The sequence below is a fragment of the Papaver somniferum genome, chromosome 6, assembly GCF_003573695.1.
Source record: "Papaver somniferum cultivar HN1 chromosome 6, ASM357369v1, whole genome shotgun sequence".
Taxonomy (NCBI): domain Eukaryota; kingdom Viridiplantae; phylum Streptophyta; class Magnoliopsida; order Ranunculales; family Papaveraceae; genus Papaver; species Papaver somniferum.
The window spans coordinates 95,669,036-95,691,899 of NC_039363.1; the positions used below are offsets into that span (position 1 = coordinate 95,669,036).

The 22,864-nt window shown below is 41.4% G+C and overlaps 2 protein-coding genes across 2 annotated transcripts; both read left to right on the plus strand.

Annotated features, from left to right (window-relative positions):
* The first annotated feature begins 3,759 nt into the window (after positions 1–3,759).
* LOC113285917 (ubiquitin-conjugating enzyme E2 1-like) lies at positions 3,760–6,378 on the plus strand. Its single transcript, XM_026534656.1, has 6 exons — positions 3,760–3,998; positions 4,098–4,182; positions 4,276–4,368; positions 5,695–5,783; positions 5,884–5,969; positions 6,062–6,378. The coding sequence occupies exons 1-6, from the start codon at positions 3,930–3,932 to the stop codon at positions 6,099–6,101; spliced, it is 462 nt and encodes a 153-aa protein (XP_026390441.1). The 5' UTR covers positions 3,760–3,929; the 3' UTR covers positions 6,102–6,378.
* Positions 6,379–6,904: 526 nt separating this feature from the next.
* On the plus strand, positions 6,905–21,593 carry LOC113291141 (probable xyloglucan endotransglucosylase/hydrolase protein 10). The gene is made up of 4 exons (XM_026540707.1): positions 6,905–7,104; positions 7,680–7,701; positions 12,618–12,622; positions 21,218–21,593. Exons 1-4 carry the CDS (start codon positions 6,905–6,907, stop codon positions 21,591–21,593), a joined length of 603 nt encoding a protein of 200 aa, XP_026396492.1.
* Positions 21,594–22,864: the final 1,271 nt, after the last annotated feature.

The window sequence follows — 22,864 nt, forward strand, 5'->3', positions numbered from 1 at the left end:
AAATCTTGAATCAATCTCTGCTAGCAAAGCTGGCTTGGAGAATGCTAGAAAACCATTCTTCTTAATGCTCCTCTATATTTAGACACAAATATTTTCTTGGTTTTAATCCTTTAATTGATGCTTTGAATGAACATGGAAGTTGGGTTTGGAGAGGAATCTGTGAAGGGATAAAAACTATTAGGAATTACTATTGCTGGGAAGTAGGTGATGGATCAATGATATCAATTTGGAAGGATAAATGGATTCCATCACTTAATACCTCTCCTAGATCTAATTTGGTGTCTGCTAATGTGCAGTGGGTTTCTCAACTTATTGATAGTGATACTAAGACTTGGAATCTCCAAATTCTGCAAGCTCTATTTGACAATAACATAGTAGATGCCATTCTTAGAATTGGGATTCCATACAACAATGTAGATAGAATTAGATGGGTTCCTGCTAGAGATGGTTTATTCTCGGTTAAAACTGCTTATAGAGCAATCTTGAATGACACTACTGAGATCTCTTCTTTGAGAAATACTATAAACTGGAAAGCCTTATGGAAATCAAAACTTCCCATAAAAATTCAACACTTTTTATGGGTTTTACATAAATGTTTGCCTGTCAGAGAAAACGTTTCTAGGCATAATCCTACCATTGATTCTTGTTGTCCCCTTTGTACCAATCCTGTTGAATCATTACAGCACTTGTTATTAGAATGTCCTGTTACTATGAATGTGTTAAGAACTATTGATCTAAATCTTTTGTTGAATATTCAGGTTAAGGATATCTATAAATGGATTGCTTCCTGGTTTGATAATGATATCCAAGCTAGGCCCAGTAATATACCTCAATTTTATAAATTTTGTTTTGTTATATGGGAAGTTCTCAAACACAGATGCAATGTTGTCTTTGACAATTTACAGGTGCATTGTGCCACTGTTATCAGAAATGTGAATTCCCACATGAATGACTGGTGTAGAGTTCAAACAATGGTGAATATAGGAAATGAGACTGGACATAATGTTGTCTCAAGAATATAGAAAAGGCTGGAACCTGATGTGATAAAAATTAATTTTGACGATGTGTTTTGTAGATATACCAACAATGCAGGCCTGGGACTAATATCTAGAAATAATGCAGGTACGTCCAATGGAGTTAGAAGTGCACCAGTCAAAGCGTTAGAACCTGAGGAGGTTGAAGCATTGGCAGCGTTGAAGGGATCAAATGAGCAGTAGCAAAAGGGTTTAGGAAAATCCATATAGCGGGAGACAGTCAGAACGTAGAAAATGCCATTAATGGCAAAGAAGGAATAGTTGCTTGGTTACATAATAATATTATTCAAGATTGTCAGTTCTTGTTAAAAGATTTTGAATTTTGGATTTGTAGTTTTGTTCATAGAGATGCAAACAATACATCAGATTCACTAGCTAAGCATGCTTTATCTATTTCAGTGTTAGAGGAATGGCTAGATATTAATCCCTCTTGGCTGGAAACAACATTGACAAATGATAGTCTGTCTATGTAATTTCATCCTAATCAATAAAATCTCACTTTTCGTATTGAAAAAAAAGGATAATGAACCTCAAGAGTGGGTAAAATAAACAGTGGCAATTCAAGAACTGACAAGGTTAAAGTCAGCTATTATTCTGATCTAGTTCACAATTAACCAGTGTTACACTCATTATATTTTGATAAATTCTTTTCCTATTTTGCATCTATCTTCCATTGTATATATTCTTTTTACCGGGTGATTATCTTCTACATCGATATCCACTTAAACCGAAGAAGACGAAAAAGAATCAATTTTGATTATTGAGGAAAAGAAAATCTCTCTCTCCAAAATGAATTTCATTCTATCTTTCAACTCCAATGAGATGTTGCATAATGGAAGCTGAAGAATTTAGAAGACCAGTTTTAGTAGTGGGAAATTCAAGAACTAGCAAGGTTAAAGTCAGGTATTGTTCCTGCTCCTAGCCTCAATCAGAAATTTTCAGTCAAGTATTGCTCCTCATAGATGTGCAGCCAACACTTACTTGCTCAACAGGTACATCCTTTTCCTTATAAGAAGAGGATACGGGCTAAGCAAGAGCCTAATTAATTTCTTTCATGTGGCTTGTAGTGCAAAATGCCTTGCCTGCAGTAGATAACCTAAATAGAAGAGGATGTTTGATAACTGAAAGTAGATGTGCACTCTGTCATCATGAAGAGGAATCTGTTGATCACCTACTGAGTATGTTATTTCAGTCTTTAATGTACATTTTGGGCTCTTCCCTGTTATGCAGACTCTTTTGATTGTTAATAAAAATAAAAAGTTAACATGTGCAGAAAAGGAAATCTTTAGAGAAGATGATAAAATATGCCGTTTTTAGTGCCTATGCTCATGCATTTAGGAAATCCAAATTTTCACGTTTTGGATATTAACCAAGTCAAACCGCAACTAAAAAGCAAAGAAAAGTTCAAGGCAAGGAAAATCAAGGCAAAACAAATTTGAAGACAAAGAAGAAGATAAAAAGAAGAAAAAAACTCCGTTCATGAGCTCATTGATTGGAAGTTTTGTGAAATGAAGAAGATAAACAAGATAAAAAACATTATCCAAATTTTTATTTTTAAAGTCTATATTTCAAATTATTGTTGTATAGCTTTATGTATTGTAAAATGACTATTAATGATTAATTCTAAGTTTAATGAATATGAAAATTTGACTCGTATTATTGAAAATTATGCTTAATTTTATTCTTAATTCAATCTTACATTTTAATTAGAGTTACATTTTAGTTTAAACTAAAGTAAGAAAAATATTAAAACTTATAATACTTAGACTTAAGTTGACAATTAAGAAATTAAAACATAAATATTGGATTATATTTGGGTAACCTTCTTAAAATCTCGAACTACAGCTTCCAAGTTGGAAGTCTTTTCCGTTGATGCGACGATATTCCGCACGACATCTTTGTTCAAGTTCCATCATGGTTCACCACCCTTCATGTTTGGACCTTCTTGCTGAAGTAAAACAAGTTATGTTCTAATTTCCTTATTCATTATAGTTAAGCGATGAGACAACCCTGAAACATCACGATTATTGGGGTTCATTGCTTGTTCTTGAAATTTTCCAAATATCCTTTCCCAAAATGTTTGGGAATGGAATGCATTTGCGAATATAGTCTTAGTTTCCTACAAATACATCCATCTTCCTCAGTAGTAAATTTTAGTAATCGCCTCCTAATTTGAATTTGCACATTTGTACGATTAGCAACTATTTGATTTTTGGCAGCACGTTGGTTTGCTATGAACTCAGCCGTGTTCAAATTATCAGCTTTGCTCTTTGAAGAATTGGAAGAGTGCTGAAAAGAATTGGTGATTGAGAAATTCTAGAGAAATATAGAAATTCTGGCGTGAACTGAAATGAGTTTGAAATTGAGTATTTATAAATGGGGGAAATTGTAGCAGTTGGATGAGGAACTGCTGAGTGATGATCTTCTCAGCAAGCGACAGCGTGACTATCGTTGGTACTGGAATGACCAACGATCGATGTTATGATCATATATGATGGATACTCTATCATTCATTAAAGACTCAGACGTGTATGCCTATGTGGTATTTCTGGCACATAAATAAACGTGTACTGTACTTTAACATGCACATAATGGATGCTAAAATGGCAAAATCAGACGCTTACAGGAATAGCCCTAAATACACATAATGTTGATTTGAAAGTTTGACCTCGAATACCTGGTAAAAATGGTTTTATTAACCGGCTTCGTCTGCTCCAATATGGTAGAAAGAAAAGAGGAGGGAAAAATCGAGAGCTTACTTTACTTGCAAATAGACCTACTCACTCACATACAACCTCCTCTCCTTCTCTCTCATCGTTAGGTTCTGAGAATCTTCAAAATCTTCGATAGAGAGACTGAGTTCCAGGGGGCTGTTTCTGAATTTCTCAATAAATCATGGCATCTTCTTCATCACAGCTTCGACTTATGTCAGATCTTAAATCCATCATTAACGAACCTCCAGAGGTTAAATTTCAGATTAATTTTTCATTGAATTTGTGTTTTTGTAAAATTAGGGCTTTTATAGTGAAAATCGGAAATGAATTTTGTACAGTATTGAATCAGGGATGTAGTGCAAGTCCTTTATCTGATGAGAATTTGTTTGTTTGGAGCGCTACAATATTTGGTCCAGATGAAACCCCTTGGGAAGGTAAACACTCAACAGATCTAGTCTTATTTTACTGTGTTCTATGAGAAATTCATTATTATGTTGCTGAATTCTGTTGTTTTATGGGAAATTCAGGTGGTGTTTTTGGATTACGATTGACGTTTGGAGATTGCTATCCGGAAAAGCCCCCTCGTGTTCGGTTTACATGTGAAATTTTCCATCCTAATGGTTAGTAGGATTTTCGTTTCATTTGCAGCTATTTGGATCTGATTATATATACAGTTTTGTTTAGGTAATTTGTATTGATGCTGCATATCTATAGATTGATGTTTCTTGCTTGAATTGTGTGTATTTGCTGCAGTTAGTCTAATTTTAGGTGGTTATTGGCGTCTTGTTTAGTTAATAATATAGGTAGTCAAAGGGTTGCATGCTGAGCTTGGTAGAATAAGATATGAAGGATTGGAAATTTGTCTTATGTTTAACCTTTATTAGATTGTTTTTATTGCTAAGTTGCGTCCCATTAGTTGTCTCCTTTAACATTAGTTCAAGAAAATGCAAGATCACACAAATGAAAAATCGTTGGAATTGAGATTTTTTAATAACCACTAGTTGAATGGATAAGGATTAGAGAACATAGGAAACTGTTCTGCAACTCTAACTTTGTTATGCCACTGCAAGAGTCAAATTTTGATCAATTTTTGTAAGGAAAACATTTTGGGTTTCTACCAATTGCCAATCAAGTCTAGCGATATAGGAGGTGCAGTGAATGATATAGGTGACTTTTTGAGTGATGGTCCACTCATCATGTCGATTAGTCGGATAAAATGACATCTTTTAAATCATTTCTGAGGAGACCCTACAGAAATGGTGGTCAAGGCCCGTCCGGGATACTTCTAATTGATCCCTCCCCACATCCAAACTCTTTGCCTCCAAGTTTTTTTTGCTAATGCATGGGTCTCCATTTAGGAAGGTTCCTTTTGGCTGCCAGGAGTTGTTAGTTTTAAAACTGATGATTCTCTTTAGGATCTTTTGCTTGTCAGGAAGTAGTATAGGAACTGTGTATCAATCTTTATCTTACAGAACTCCAAAGACATGTTCAACTGTGTAGCCGAATGTCCTTTTCTAGGTTTCTCTGCCTCAGTGCCGCACTACAAATATGATTGTAGTATTTTGAAGCTAGTTAAGGTTCATGTATTTGAGTTTGCTAGTTTTTCCTTGTATAATATAATAACTTTCCGTTGCTCAATGAACCTAAACACAATTTTGAAATTTTTTGTATTAGTTAACATATGCTTTTGCACGTTCTTAAAATTTGAAGAATGTGGCCAACAGGCCAAGAACCTATCCTTCTTCGGAGGTGAATAGAAAGTGCTCTTGCTTCTTGATTCCTTTGCTTAAAATTTGTTGCTGCATCTTACAACGAAAGAAAGAGAAATACAAAAAAAGTTTGACTTCTAATTTTGTACAATATCAATATTCTCCTCATTTCACATTAATGTATCACTAAATTCTGAGCTGTGACTAATTACCCTCCCCGGTATGCTATCTTGACAGTTTATCAAGATGGAACACTTTGCATGGACATAATCCAGGACGCATGGTCACCCTGTCACAGTGTTTGCACAATTCTCACGTCAGTTCAGGTTAGTTTTCTATCACACATGCAAATTAAAATTTCAGTCATCTGGTTTCCTAGTTTCATTTACAATCTTTTTTCTTTTGGTGACTGTTGAATTATTGCAGTCTCTACTTACTGACCCAAATCCGGCTAGTCCTGCAAATCCTGAAGCTGCTCAGATGTATCAACATGATATACAATCTTACAACAGGTTCACAGACTTCCTAATAAGATTTTCGCCTTAGCTATATCTCCAATCTAGATTCAGTATTCACTAATTTTTCAAGTCTGGGATATTTGCAGGAGAGTCCGCCGATGTGCTCGCAGATCCATCGAGTCTTAAATTTTGTTCGCAAGCAATCAGTCACCCTCATCCTGATAAACAACTTGAATTGATTTGGGTAGACTCTTCCATTAGCTGGGTTTTGTGTTCTCATTTATTTTGTAACTTTTAAGTATTCATCATCAATGTTGTATGTCATGTAAATACCATACAAAAGCATACATTACTGTTTGTCAGTCGTGGTCCTAATCTTTCAAGAACTTTCTGAAAGAAATCGGAACCTGGTTCATAATAATAATAATACAAAACAAAACAAAAAAACGTCTTTCAAAGAGAATCTCAGGCGTTTGTTTTTTCCATGTTCTTTTTGCCTTTTAGGGGCAAAATCATATCTACGAATCCCCTGGTTGTGCAAGCATTTGGAGCTAAGCTTATAACCTGTGGATGCACTGGCCCTTAAACTATCACAAGCATTGCTGCTGTACGTACCTATGGGCTCTGATAGCTTAGCTCTTTCAGCAATTCAATCTGAAATCATTCGGCTGTGGTCTGCCTGCCTAAAAGCACACTTGACTGCCTACAAGATTTGCCGTTTTGGAGTTTGGACGAGCCATGTTGCATGCATTGAAATGCTTTCATGACCAAGGATTCCTGGCTGACCCAGCTTGTCTCATTCCCCTTGGCAACATGAATTGATACCGTCAGTGTTAGATCAGAAGAAGCCAATCCGACATAAATTAGAGAAAAATTACAGGACTTAAAACCTGATCATTGGAATGTGACTCTGTAGTCTGTATCAGAATCGTCCATTTACACAGGTTACAGCCAATAGACACAGGTTGATAATATGGTTACCATTTGACATGCAGCTGACGTCGGACCAACCTAATCGAGACGAGATAGATTTTGAATTCATGGGTAATGTTAGTGGGAAGCCATATATCCTTCAAACGAACGTTTTCGCAGATGGGTTTGATGACAGGGAAGAGAGAATATTTTTGTGGTTTGATCCAACAAAAGACTTCCATACATACTCAATCCTATGGAACCTTCACCAAATTGTGTAAGTAAATAATGACAAGTTTATACGGGCCTAGCAAGGGGCTAAGTGAGAGCCCGTCCCTTATTTTGGCTAGAACTTTTTTTATTTTTAGGATACTTATTTGGGTGATTTTTGAACTTAGCCCAGCAACTCAATTATTAGCCCACTGGTTATCAAGTTCACTGGCTAATAAACACCAGAATTAACTAAAATTTTAGCTCAGTTTGCCACCGCCAAAAGTTTACAATATTCGAATGTATTGATTTGATTGATATTTTCTTAGAACTTCTCGTGAAAATCCTATTGATGCTCAACTCGAAAGGTTTGTGGACTTCATTATGAATATACAACCGAACTCTCTTGACAGACGAGAGAATCTAGCTCACCCAACACAAAATCTTGGGTCTGCTCCTGATTTTATCCATATAAATATCCCTAGTTTTATCCTTTATATTTTGTATTTAGTCCGCTTAAGTCCTGCATATTTATAAAATTTGTTTTTAGCCCCCTCCGTGCTAATTTTTGGTTCCGCCACTGACTAGTAATTATATTTGATGGAACTAACTTCTACCAAATGTTCTCATATTTCTCTGTAGGTTTCTGGTGGACAGGGTGCCAATCAGAGTTTACAAAAATTGTAAACACTTAAATCACGAAGGTATCTACGTGTTCACAACCAAAGTTCGTAATCTAGACAGACTCATACTGATGATACATTTGTGCCGATTCCTTGGCTCAAAACCCTCGGGTTTATCACAGCCTCATCTAATAACAACGTGCGAGGCGTTTGAGCACGGGACCTGAGTAAAAATAAAGAAGACCAAACATAGAAATAGATATTCATGGAGTTTTAGACGAACGTAAAGTGCTGAAATGTAAATGAGACTGGGGTTTACGTGGTTCAGCACAAAGGCCTACGTCCACGGGGTTTGTTGTTTCACTATGTATTTGGGAGTTACAAGGATAGTCGAATGACTTTGGAGTTTACATGTCTATCTTATTGTAAAAGACTTACACTCACAATTATTCTCTCTCCTTCTCTCCCTTTCTCTCCTTGATTTTTTCCGATCCTCTTTACTCTTGGTGAAGAGGGGGTATTTATAGGGTTAGAGTCTGGGACCCATCTCTGAGGACCGTTGAAACCTTATCTTCTTGTGTTTCGTGTCCGTCCCGCGGAGGTCTTCGTTCATCACTTGGTCACACAGGACCATCCTCGTTCGTTCCACGGGTTGATCGACACGTGTACTGCTCAGAGTGTTTAATGCGGGTAGTTGAGGCGCCTGCTCGTGTCAGACAAGTGTGTTCTGCCCCTGTCACATCCGTGTCAGCTAACTTTCTCTTCACCGTTGATCTTAGCTCCTTTTGGGGATGGGATAAAGTAACTCTTCGGGAGTTATTTGGTGTTCCGCGGTACATCATGTTTTGATGTGTTGGCTTGCATGCTTTCCACGTATCTTCCCATATACACGTGTTTGATGGTGAGATATGTACACACAATTTGGCGCTAGAAACAGGGACTTCGTCCCGGTAAAAGATTTATCTTATCCTGTGATTTCATAATTAAATTAGCGTAAGATTGCTCTGTTTCATTATCTTTAACAGTATCTATCTTTTATTAACTTTACCATGTTCAAAAACGCACCCGTTGTCTTCGGTACTACCGACAGTATCGTCGTATACTGGTTAAAAGATTTATTACTTAGATCCACGGATCTACATTTTTCTAGATCTCGTACGGACCTATCTTTCCGTTGGGTTTTCGTAAGTTTTCAAAGGATTTACGTGCAGTTTTAAAAGGGATTTTCTCGCGTTTCCTCATACTTTCAATGAATCCTCACTTTTAATAAGAATTTAATCCATATACTTTAACTCATGTTTTAATCAAATGAGCTTCCCTAAGAGTTCTCTGTGGCCCTCGGGCAGTTTCTCCCTGTCGTGGAATTAGGAATTTTCGCAAACTAACCCGATCCGCACGGACATTTCTGTTTCTCGCTGTTTGAAATTCCCTTGTGCAGAAAGATGCAAGAAGTAGGAAAATCCAGATCCACGTCGAAGGAAGCACCGAGGACAACCCCGGTCATCACCCGTAGCAAGCAGAAAGGAGACAAAGCCAAAATGACCAGTCAGAGACAGGACACTGCGGAAATCACTTCGCCTATGAATGCTAACTCTGTTGCAGCCGCGGCCCTCAGAGCAGCGGCAACAAAATATAATACGACAGCTGTAGTCCCGAAGACTACGGAAGCCATGAAAACTCTTGCTACGAATCAATTTCACCAACCAAAAGAAAGGGTGGATGAATCCAGAACGTACCAACCCGCGCATCCGCCAACCTTCGGAATGCCATCAACCAACGAGCTGAATCAAACTGTGCAGGTGGCTCTAACACCGCAGATGGGCACTCCGCCCGATCTGGGAATGCCAACAATCGAAGCTGAACCTCCCCCGCCTTTAGTACAAACCATAGAAGAAGAAGGCACGATGGCCGTAATAGCACGAGCTGGGACTCCCAATCAAGGGTCGAACCAATCATACCGATTGATGGCCGAACTTGAAGAATTGAAGAAAAGCAAAAAGGTTTACGCGGATGCTATGGCTTTGTTGGCCAGAGAAAACCAGGATTTAATAGACCGGATTGCCTTAGGCACAAAGACGAGCCAATAACTCGATGAAGCAAATTCAAAGGCACCAGAACCAAACCGAGACCGAAGAGTCATCGTAGCAGCCAATGGAAACGCGGCCAGAGGAAGTAGCGCATCCGACCCAGATTATAACGATGGAGAGTCAAGCTATCACGAGCAGAGGAACGTAGGGCACCACCGCGCGATGGAAGAGCTGCGTGATGAAATGATGGCAGAGATCAGGAAATTAAAAAGTAGACAAGGCGGAGGAAGGTTAGAAGAGGTCATGAGAGAGGCTAACTCCACTCCCTTAACTCATCGCCTGGCCAACACCCCTATTCCACTCAAATGCCCTGTCCCGACATTCGAATGCTATGACGGATCCAGCGATCCCGCTGCACACATTCGGTATTATAACCGTGTACTGGCTAGATGGAGCCAGAACGACGCAGTACTCTGTAGATACTTCCCATCGAGTCTGAAGGGATCGACATTGTCTTGGTTTGATAATCTGCCGCCAAACTCCATCCACTCCTACGACCAACTCGCAGAAAATTTCTTAAGAACTTACATATACAACAAGGTTGTTAATACTGGAATGGATAAGCTCTTTTCACTGGAAATCGGCTATAAGGAAACCACGAGGGAATACACCAACAGATGGCACAAGGTCTGCCAAGCCATAGGAAGTGTGGACCCGGTGGTAAGTATCAACTGCTACAAGTGGGGATTAGACCGAATGAGTCCACTCTTTGTTGAGATTCATGGAAGCGTGCCTAAGATAGAGGGGGATCTTCGAATAATTATTGAAAAACACGCTCGCCAGCGTGAAAACCCGAGGGCGTACCCACAGAGAACTCACCGTACAAATTCCGCAGAACAAACCACTGGAGCCAAAAGGAATTGCTCGATGGAACGACCTCACGAAGATAGGAAAGAACGAAGGGACGAAAGGCGAAAAGACGATCGGAAGTTCGAAGATCAAGTTTACACAAAGCTCAATGCTAGCTATGCTCGGATCCTGCGAGAGATCAAAGGAAGGGAAAATCTGGAATGGCCATGGTCTAAGGGAAAACAACCCCCAAGAACCGAGAAATCCAAAGATTACTGTGAATACCACTGTTTCAACGGGCACCAGACCGAAAAATGTAAAAACCTCAAAATAATGATCCAGAAATTGATTGATGCGGGCGAGCTCAAACATTACATACGAAAGGATGTCGCAGAGGATAGATCTAAACGAACCAAGTCATTCCAACTTCCATAAGGGAACCACACAATCAACACCATCTCGTGTTCTGAAACCGCAGGGCCCTCACTTACAGCACATATAGGAAAGAGGTTACGGAAGCAGTTCGAGGACCGATGCGAATTGTATAAGATCGATGGGATAGAGGTGGACGAACATGAAGAGTGGATGGACTCACCTATTATCTTCGATGCTGAAGATATCGACGAAGATATGGAAGACCATAACGACCCCTTGGTCCTCACACTACCCGTGGATGGATGTAACCTTAAAAAGATCCTCATAGACGGGGAAAGCTCAGTGAACGTTCTATTCTACGATGCATTCAAACGAATGAAGCTCCATGAAGAACAGCTAATGACCTCTTATTACACCATCTACGGATTTAATGGAGCACCCACGAAGCCATTGGGAGACATCGTGTTGCAGGTTGACGCCGGACCCATGAAAGTAGAAACACGGTTCAGCGTAATGGACGCCCCGTCCCCCTACAATGCCATCATTGGACGAAAATGGTTACATAAACTCAAGGCAGTGGCGGCAACGTACTACCAATATCTCAGATTCCCTACACCTGAGGGAGTAATGGAAATCAAGGGAGATCGGGTCTCTGCAAGAGAGTGCCAAGCCACTCAGGATCGCATCAACAACGAACAAGAAAAGCAACACAAAACCCGAAGACTTAAAAATAAAGAAGCTGCGAAAGAGAAGGCCATAGACCAGTTCCTCAAGGAAACTACAGGAAGGGATTTGACCAAAGATGATAATGTCCGGAACACAAAGACAAGTACTTCAGCAGCCAACGAGGGACAGAAACATACCAAGTAGCAATTAAAGAACGTTCCAGTCCTCGGGGATCCGAAGCCGGTTTTCACGCCAGTAGAGCCCGTAAAAGAAATCAACATAGGAACGGAGGAAAACCCGAAGATGATCAAAGTAGGTACCATAATGGACGAAAAGAGAGAAGATTCCCTGACCAAGTTACTTAAAGAATACACAGATGTATTCGCCTGGAAATTAGGAGATATGCCTGGGATTGACCCAAAAATAATCCAACACGAGCCGCACATCAAACCAGGCACGCCACCTTTCAGACAGAAAATAAGAAAATTTGCGCCGGAGTATCATAAGGCAGTGGAAAAAGAACTTCGAAAACTACTAGGCGCAGGTTTCATCAAGGAGGTCAAGTACCCTACGTGGATCTCCAATATGGTCGTCGTTCCTAAGAAAAATGGGGGGGGGGTTAGGATATGCATCGATTTCACTAACCTCAACAAAGCATGTCCAAAGGATAGCTATCCATTGCCAAGCATAGACCAGCTGGTAGAAGCAGTAGAAGGATATGAAGAACTGTCATTCATGGATGGACATTCTGGCTACAACCAAGTGGCCCTGGCAGAAGAGGATCAGCCACACACAGCGTTCTACACACCACATGGTCTTTATTGCTACACTAGAATGCCTTTCGGACTTCGAAACGCAGGGGAAACATACCAAAGAATGGTCGATGCTATCTTCAGGCCATGAATCGGAAGTACCTTAAAAGTCTACGTTGACGATATGCTCGTCAAAAGCAAGCTGCGCAAAGATCACCACAAGGATCTGAGAGACATCTTCGAAGCAATGAGGAAACACCGCATGAAAGTAAATCCAGATAAATGTACTTTCGGTGTCACCTCAGGGAAATTCCTCGGGTATTTGGTAACAAAAAGGGGCATCGAGGTAGACCCAGTGAAGATTCAGGCCATAGTAGAAATGCCATCCCCAAAGAATTTAAAAGAAGTTCAGAAGCTCAATGGGTCCATAGCAGCCTTGGGCAGATATATTGCCCGATCTTCGGACAAATGCAGACATTTCTTCAATATTCTCAAAAAAGGGAGCAAGTTTGAATGGACCGCAGAATGCGAAGAATCCTTCCAAAAAATCAAAGAACACCTAGCTTCGATTCCGATCCTGCAGAAGCCGGATCCTAATGAGGTTTTGGCATTATACATAGCAGCAACCGAAGACGCAGTCAGCGCAGTGTTGGTCAAAACCAATACGAAGATAGAACAACCTATCTATTACGTCAGTAAGACCCTCAATTCTGCGGAAAGGAACTACACAAAGATCGAACAGCTTATCCTAGTATTGGTATGGTCTACTCAAAAGCTGAGAACCTACTTCCTAACTCACTTCGTCCGGGTCCCATGCAAAGCACCACTAGAAGCAGTCCTCAAAAGCGCGGGAAAAGTGGGCAGAATAGCCAAGTGGAACACCCACCTGGAATAATTCAACATCATTCATGAAATTCAACATTCTCGAAAATCCCAAGTTTTGGCGGATTTCTTAGCAGACCTTCCCCTGGACAACGACGATGATATTAAGGAAATACCAGAAGCCGAGGAAGAAAGCAAGGATCCAATGGATATCCTCGAACCCTCGAGTCAAAGACAATGGGAAGTCTTCGTCGACGGTTCCAAAAATAAGGAAGGAGCAGGAATAGGCATTGTCATCACCACCCCAACCGGAGAAAGGATTGTACAGGCACTCAGGTTAGAATTCAAAGAGCATACCAACAACATCGTCGAATACGAGGCAGTTGTACATGCCTTCCGTATAATAATAGAGATGGGAGTAGCCGACGTAAGACTAACAAGTGATTCACAGCTTGTCATACGGCAAATAGGGCTCGAGTACAACGTGTACGATGACACCCTCTCAGCTTACTGGGCCTTGGTCCAAACATTGGCGTCACAAATTCCAAACATCAAGTTCCGGCACTTATGCAAAAGGGATCTCAGGCACGCAGATGCCCTGGCATATATATCATCCATGCTGAAGGACGAAAGCATCGAAGCTATTAAAATAACAAGGGTATACGAGCCTTCGATTACACCTCAATTCTCCTTCGCTACCAATCAAGATACAGTGGAAGAAAATACCGAAGACCAGGTAGGAGAGGACATCCATAACGATTTTGACGAAGAAGATATCCTGTCAAGAGAAAATCAATACGAAGACTTCAGCGACGAAGATGACTGGAGAACGGTGATCCATGCGTTTCTCGAAAAGGGAAGTTTACCCGCGGACCATAAACAGGCTAGGAAAATACTCTCCAAAGCAGGAAGATATGATCTTCGGGATGGGGTCCTGTACAAGAAATCCTTCCTCGGACCGTTACTACGTTGCTTATCTCGAAAATATGGGCACCGAATTCTAAATGACATCCATTATGGGGACGCAGGGAATCATAGCGGTATGAGATCACTAGCCGAAAAAGCCAAAACGCAAGGATATTACTGGCCCACGATGATACAGGATGCCGCAAGAATGTCCCGACGATGCGAAGAATGTCAGCGTTTCGCCAAAAAGATACACGCGCCAGCAACAATGTTAAATTCTGTAGATAGCCCGTGGCTATTCACAAAATGGGGCATAGATATCGTCGGACCTTTCATCGAAGGATCAGGGAAAAGGCGATTTTTGATAGTAGCCACGGACTACTTCAGTAAATGGGTGGAATCTAAAGCCTTAGACAGGATCAGAGACGTGGATGTGTTTACTTTCATATTCCAGAACATCATCTGCAGGTTCGGCATACCAGCAGAAATCGTATCCGATAATGGTAAGCAATTACAAGGGAAAAACATAGACATGCTCTTCGATGCTTTCAAAATAAGGAAGAACAAATTCACCCCTATATACCCTCAACTCAACGGACAAGCGGAAGCCACCAACAAGACCCTCGCCCTTATCCTCAAAAAAAAATTAGACGAACATAAGGGACGGTGGTGTGAACAGTTATACAATGTGTTATGGGCATACAGGACAACGCGAAGATCTGCCACCGGGGAATCCCCGTTTCTCCTCACTTATGGAGCTGAAGCAGTCATCCCTACAGAGATACTCATGCCAACCACAAAGACCGAAGCGTGGGAGAAAAATCTCACAACAGACATGATGTTAGAGAGATTGGACGACCTAGAAGAAAGAAGGGAAGCAGCATTGCAGAAGATGGAAAATTACCAACGAAGACTTGCAAGGGAGTACAACAAAAAGGTAAAGCTTCGGAATTTTGTAGAGGGGAAGTATGTGTTGAGAAAAATCCCACAATATCAACGAGAGAAGAGATGGGGAAAGTTAGCACCTACGTGGGGAGGACCTTTTATAATACACGATATTGCGGGAAGCGGTTCCTACTACATTCGTAATCTGAAAGGCGAGGTCCTCCGGCATCCTTGGAATGCTAAGTGGCTCAAACCATACTTCCCATAGGGGCAACGCATCCTTGGAACTGCGTGAAGCGTACCAGAAGAAGAAGGGAGCGTGACCACTCTACATGTTTCTATCTCTGGACGAGGAATTGCAGGCCTCAACCTATCAATCAAACAAGCTTTCTATATATCAAGTAACTAAACCTATCGACAATATTGGGGAAATTAGTTAATCTACAATCTCTCAGGGCTCCCCCGTCAGTGTCCATAAGTGTAAGACCAGGGGGAAGGCACCCAGCAGAAAGAGATACCCAACCAATCTTAAGGCAACGGGTCGACGGAATGGGTGTATGTAAATATTTTAACCCCATATCCTAGAACGTTTCCTCGGCCCCCACCGTCTGGGAATCCTCTGGCCCAGGATTCGCCAGCGGGGTGACAGGTCTCAAGACGATCACGAAGGTACCTCCCTTCAGTATCGCACCCAAATACTTAAAACACTTTGATTTGTAATGTCTTTCCTTACAATGCTTAAAATAAAAACAAACCAACATTGCAGGTATATCAAGAAAAAGATCCATTTCATAAAGGATGATTACAAAAAGCGGAAGACCAATTCAAGGAAGAATACACATCAAAAAATATTCTTTTTACATGATACTAGAAAAATCTAATGGAAGGATAGCGATGCCACGGTCTCTACAAAAAGCTGCGGTCTCTACTTAGATGATGCCGCCCCATCAGCAGGATTGTTCCGAAGACTTGAAGGGACGCTCCCACCAGATGAGGGTACCGAGATCCAGGCAAGGCAGCAGGTACTGGACAACGCGGATAGTTCTTCACGAGGCCATGCTCGGTCTTCAGGCCAAGATCTATCTTCTCCAACATCTTGTTCGTCTCCTCAGCCAATTGACACCGAGCCTTGTGCATAATAACTGTCGTCCGCTGCTGGGCTTGGGATAACAACGAAGATAGACGATTCACTTCTTTAGAAGCAGCGCCAACGGCCTCCTCGCGGGATGCCGCCAAACTCTTGAAGTGATTAGTCTGTTCTTCCTGCCGTGCTAAGGAAGATTGAGCCTTTTCAAACTTTTCATTTGCGACACGGAGTTGTCCCTCGAGCTCTGAAAAGACAACACCAGGGAGTTAGCATAGAAAAGACACAGTCACACTCGATGAAATAGGGTTATACCTTCGACACAAGCCGAAGCCTCTTCATACTCATTAACAACCGCATCTCGCGCTTCATCAAGATGGTCATATTCCGCTGATAGTTTCTTATAATCTAGTTGAAGGTTGGTGAGAGTAAATTGACAGACATCTAGTTCTACCTGCTTCATCGAATCCATGTGACGAAGATGGTTGACTTCGTTGTTTATCTCTGATACCCCTTTGCTAAGTCTATACATACACACTTCAATATTTATCTCAGACTCAGCATGGCGAGCTACTTAAGCACGGGACGCGGCAAGGGCCTTGCTTAGAGCCCCAACTTCGGCACGGGCATCGTCCCTTTCCCTGGATAGACACAACATGCTATCCTTAACTCCTGGAAAAGGGAGGGATCGATCCTTTCGTAATTCCTCTTCCAGAAGTTGTATCTTAGACTCCAACAATGAAGCACGCTCACGGGATTCCCGCAGATTCTCACGTGTCCACAGCAGTGTACCATTGAACAAAGCACGGTCGTGATTATACAGATTCTGCATATCAACTATCTGAACATGCCTTGCGCGCCATACCTCAGCCCGAGCGTCCCACTTTTTGGCTTCGCTCTTAATTTTCTCGACCAACTCTTTGATACGAGATTTCATCCGTGCCCTTTCGTTTCGAAGCCATATCAGCTCGGGGACGCCACCCACTGAAGATAGGGTGGGGAGACTCAGACAGAACAATTAAGTAATAGAGGAATTACGACACATGGTGAGAGAAAAAGAGGAAAAATAACCAAACCTGTGAAAGCTGAAACTTGGCCGCGAGTCTGCTCTAATTCGGCGCGAACGACAACAAGCTCAGAACGAAGACCAGCCTCCGCTTCACCCAGCCTTTCTTTCTCTTTAAGGCTTTTCTTCAGCTCTTCTATTTCCACCTCAGCCGCAGATAATTCCTTTTCTCTGTGACGAAGCTTAGCCTCCAGCTTCAAATATTTTGCTTTAAAGAACTGATACAACACGTGGTTACAATGCTCACTCCTCATAATCTACACATTAAGACAACAAACATTATTTCACCGAAGGATTCGATCATCATGAAGAGATATGTAAGAAGACTTACCTCCAAGACACGTTGCTGAGGAAAACCATATTGGTAGCCATCGGCTATGGCCATCATATCCGCAACAGAAGTATGAGGCTCCGATACAAGGGTAGTTTCGGGAACACTCAAGTTTTTCCCCCAGGCCTCAGATACCCGCGCCTGGGAAGATAGTTCCATCATACGACGGGTGTACGCATCGGAATCCTTTTCACCAGTAACCACCGGAGCAGGATGAGGAACGAACAACAGACTCTTTTTCTTGAGCCAATCCATTATGGCGTCTTCACCCTCAGATGTCGGCGAATAAGGGAAATCCGCGGAAGGCGAGTCAATCACCGACTTCCCCTTCTCCGATATGGCCCCTTCAGCACAAGTTTCGGCATCGACATGTGCACCATGATCATCCGCGCCCCCGTATCGAACAGCAACGTCTTCCTTACCAGCACCCCCGAGCAAATCACAATCATCATTGGGGGAAAGTAGAGAGAAGTCCTCAAGAAAATCGAGAGCATCATCGAAGAATTCTCCTGCGGAATAAACCCGGTCAAAAGAAAACTCTTGAGAAAGGGTGGGGAGAGTCTCCGCAGCATCACCAGCAGGGACAGAAATATCACCAATAACACCGCCGTCAGCCACCGCGGCATTGTTTCTTCCCTCATCACCATCACAACCCGCACGAACCTCCTCCTCGGTATTGAGAGGGGAAGTATCAGCACGTTCTTCCCCATCCGTAATCTCCTCATCCTCGGCAAACTCTTAGTTTACCGGACTGGTAACTTCTTCATGAACCTCAGCCTCACCCATCACAATGGTAGAAGACTGCTTCGGCCTGATCTTTTTCTTCTTCGACACCTGAAAACCAACACATTCCACAAAAAGAGTTATTCTTCCTTGAACAGTTGGACTTTTAAAGGAGGAGAAGCGCGGCTAGAATCCGCGTACCTTGACAATAGGAACACCCTTCGATGGAAGTATAGCACCAGAACCTTCCTCCTCGTCTCCTTCAACAACGTCGAGGGCATAAGGAAAGTTCATGCCTTCGAAGTTTAAACGCCAGGGACAGAAATCTCTATAACGAGCAGGAGGAGATTCACGTGGCCTGTTACTCGCAGAAGGACGCCAACCGCGCGGACCAGGAATCCAACCGTACGCCCAAGGACCAACAATTTCAATAACAGTAGCGTGCCACTCATAATCATGGTCACGCTTGATCCTCTCACGTGCTGGAAAAAGTTTCCGCTGACTAGACCCCTCGGTGCCTGGAACATACTTCAGTTTGGCATCGCTAACATCACTTAACAGACGAATTTCACCCCGAGGAGCAGCGAGATTCCGGAGGCTAACACTCCACGGTTTACGATTCCTACTATTAACGTAATCACCGAAGGAATTGTTGAAGTTTTCCGGAGTATACCATTCCCTCTCCACGGGATTTGGAACGTAACACGTCATCATCGTCTCCCCCTTACTCCGCAGATAACACTCCCTTAGTGCACGGAGATAATTCCCCGATAATTGCGACACAGAACGACTATGAGTATTGGTGGAAGATCCTTCACGACCAGCAAGCACATCGTAATAAAAGGAGTCACCGGACTTGTACAACGGCAGCATAAGACCAGCCTCGAAGGCTCCAACCGTAGTCAACAAGTGAAACTCATCAAACTGATACTTTGAGATGAGCTCATAAGTAATATCATCCTCAGGGGCATAGAAACGAAGATCGAAGGCTTGAAGCTCATGCTTTTCCTTGAAAACTTCGAGATCAATATGTTTAAACGTTACTTTTTTCTTGCTGACCGAAACGCTGCGTATCGACGGGGCAGCCTCATCCTCCTACGCGGGATCGGATGAACCAATGAAAGCCTCAGAAGCTTTTCTCTTTAAAGAAGGATTTTTAGAAGATTCAGCCCTCGGGACACCACCCTTTGTATTCTTCCCTTTGAAAGAAATTATAGGAGGGGGCAGAGGATGCTGCTCGGATACTACAGAACGCAGAGGAGGAACATCAAAAGCGACAGCACGAGGAGGTGCCTGTGTACTCCTAACTTCATCACGAGGACGAGACACCGCACGATCGACAGCACTTCGAGACCCGGAAGGATTTTTTGAAGGACCTTCTTCCCTAGGAGAAGAGGCCTTCGCCCCAGAAGAAGAAACTCTAATACCACGAAGATCATTGTGAGACTCTCTGCGTGGAGGGGATCTCGATAGACCAGCACCCGGAGATTGATAAGGAAGCCGCGGACGGTCAGACATGGCTGCGAAAAGATAAACCATAAACAAGTTAGAAACAAACACAAGGACATCACCACATAAATAACAATCCACCTAAGAAAGCACAGAAACCCTAAAACTAGCATACATACTCGAAATTCCCTAAAACCCTAACCTCAAAAACCTAATCAATACAAGTAAAACAATGGCCTCCTTGATTTGAGATGAAGAACAGGGGCAAACTAGCATGCAAGCAGTAAAAAAGGTTCTTCATCACAAACAAGGGACGACAGCAGCAGAAATAAGAAGCTACGATGTGATCAACAACAGAAAATTCACAAATCAACACAGCGTAAAATAGTGGAAACAAAGAAAAGAAAACTTACCAACAGAAACAACAGCAGAAAGGACAAATCAGAAATAAAGAAGAAGCAAGCGTAATGAATGATAAGGCAGAGAGAATTTAAGGGCTGAAGAACAAGGAATGAAGACTGACAGAGAATGAAATAAATTTGTAGGGAGAATGAAATTAATTCTCTTTCTCTCCTTAATATACCCGAAAGAAAGAGAAGGAAATTAATGGAGGAATGGGAAGCGTGCCCATTAAATGAGCAGTTAAATGCACGAATAAGAGACGTGCCCAAGCATCTAGGAGAAGTTATTAGGAGAGATGGAAAAATATGCAACGACGGTTTTCTTCAATGCACCCACTAAACATTCAAGCCCGAAGAAAAGGGGAAAATTGTGTGTACATATCTCACCATCAAACACGTGTATATGGGAAGATACGTGTAAAGCATGCAAGCCAACACATCAAAACATGATGTACCGCGGAACACCAAATAACTCCCGAAGAGTTACTTTATCCCATCCCCAAAAGGAGCTAAGATCAACGGTGAAGAGAAAGTTAGCTGACACGGATGTGACAGGGGCAGAAGACACTTGTCTGACACGAGCAGGCGCCTCAACTACCCGCATTAAACACTCTGAGCAGTACACGTGTCGATCAACCCGTGGAACGAACGAGGTTGGTCCTGTGTGACCAAGTGATGAACGAAGACCTCCGCGGGACGGACACGAAACACAAGAAGATAAGGTTTCAACGGTCCTCAGAGATGGGTCCCAGACTCTAACCCTATAAATACCCCCTCTTCACCAAGAGTAAAGGGGATCGGAAAAAATCAAGGAGATAAGGGGAGAGAAGGAGAGAGAATAATTGTGAGTGTAAGTCTTTTACAATAAGATAGACATGTAAACTCCAAAGTCATTCGACTATTCTTGTAACTCCCAAATACATAGTGAAACAACAAACCCCGTGGACGTAGGCCTTTGTACTGAACCACGTAAACCCCAGTCTTATTTACATTTCAGCACTTTACGTTCGTCTAAAACTCTATGAATATCTATTTCTATGTTTGGTCTTCTTTATTTTTACTCAGGTCCCGTGCTCAAACGCCTCGCACGTTGTTATTAGATGAGGCTGTGATAAACCCGAGGGTTTTGAGCCAAGGAATCGGCACAAATGTATCATCAGTATGAGTCTGTCTAGATTACGAACTTTGGTTGTGAACACGTAGATGCCTTCGTGATTTAAGTGTTTACAAAAATCATGCTGACAAAGGAGTTGCGTATCCGCGGTGGCAACCAATGAGCCTTAAAGTCAGTTTATGGAATGGTGAAAGCTGGGCAACTCGTGGCGGACACGATAAGGTAGATTGGTCCAAAGGTCCATTCATAGCTTCTTTCAGAAACTACAAGATTGATACTTGTGTCTGGAAAGGAAATCCACGGTTTTGTAGGGCAGATAGTAATACAAATTGGTGGAACAAAGAAAGATTTAATGGCTTAACATGGTATCAGAGGAGATTATTCAGATGGGTTAGAAAATATCACCTCATCTATGACTACTGTCAAGATAACCAAAGATTCAAGAATAGTTTACCCAAGGAATGTTCTCTTACTAAGTTTTAAATGAGTGTCATCTTACGAACAAGAGTGTAATTTGTGTTTCTTACAACTGTTGTGTGTTTTTCTTTTATCGGTTGGTGTTTCATGTGTTTGACTTGATCAGTCCTTATAATTCTTTCAGGATTTCCGGGTTTGTCTACTTGTTAGACGACCTTTTCCCTGTATAAGTTGGGGGGTTTAACTTCCATGCATACATATGCATACATTTTTATTTATATATCTAATTTAGTTATTTTATTTTATTATAACTTCTGTTTTATGGATCTAACAAACCAGAATTTTATGTTAATGCAAAAAAGAATTTTGGGAAATCCGAAAATTCGGGACCTCTCACACCCTAAGTGAGAATCGTATCACTAGACCAGTTTCCCTTTGTTGTGATGACCATACATCAAATTTTAATACCGACAATCTTGTTGCATAGATAAATTTAAATACTTAAATTGTAATGTTTTTTTAGCACTGGTGAATGAATGGATGCAAAGGAGATTAATAATTTGGCAAGAAAACTATTTCACGAGTTGCTGAAATTATACAAAGTCTGCCAGGAACATTATACTATAAAAGTTGGGGATAAGGGGTGATGAAGTGCACCACGCATGTCCAAATCACCTTCTGATTAATCTATGTCATCATATTAATTACCTCTGAACTCTAAACAAGAAACAAAAGGAAATGTAGCGCAAGAGCATGATGGACAGCCAACCCTCTAGATGCAGAAGCTAAAGCCTTGAAGAAGACTCTAAATTGGTTGAAGGAGCTTATGTTACATAATTTGTTAGTTAATGGTGCTTCAGTTAGTCTTCCTAATCTTTTTTGGGTTAGTCAAGTCATTTTTTCTTGGCACTTCAAGTTACTTTTCACTGTACGTATATCCTTACTAATAGCGCAATCTAATGATTATCTCACTTCTTATTTCTGATATAAAGTCGCTTAGATGGTGTTCAAGCATTTTAATGAAGAAGTTAATCACCAAAATTATCAAATTTTTGTTTTCGATTGAGAAAATTACATATTTGATGACGTGCGACGCCTATGCATGGAACACCTGAAGTTTTTATTGTCATATGAGGCGCATTTTTATCTTGTTCATATGTTTAGCATATTGTCTTAACTGAGCCGATTTAAACTTATCGTCTACCTTTAAAATCTAAATCGTCGTGGGATCAACACAATCACAATAACTGTTTTTATGATATTTCTTTTTACAAATAAATACTCATTACGAGTATATAAATATTAAAAATATCTTCGAAAGAAATTGTTAATTAGTA

Excerpts from the sequence above, each read along its gene's own strand:
- LOC113285917 (XM_026534656.1), top strand. The coding sequence starts at position 3,930 with ATGGCATCTTCTTCATCACAGCTTCGACTTATGTCAGATCTTAAATCC. Across the intron at positions 5,784-5,883 it reads CAATTCTCACGTCAGTTCAG|TCTCTACTTACTGACCCAAA; the intron begins GTTAGTTTTCTA and ends GAATTATTGCAG. Across the intron at positions 5,970-6,061 it reads GATATACAATCTTACAACAG|GAGAGTCCGCCGATGTGCTC; the intron begins GTTCACAGACTT and ends GGATATTTGCAG.
- LOC113291141 (XM_026540707.1), top strand. The coding sequence starts at position 6,905 with ATGCAGCTGACGTCGGACCAACCTAATCGAGACGAGATAGATTTTGAA. Across the intron at positions 7,105-7,679 it reads TGGAACCTTCACCAAATTGT|GTTTCTGGTGGACAGGGTGC; the intron begins GTAAGTAAATAA and ends ATTTCTCTGTAG.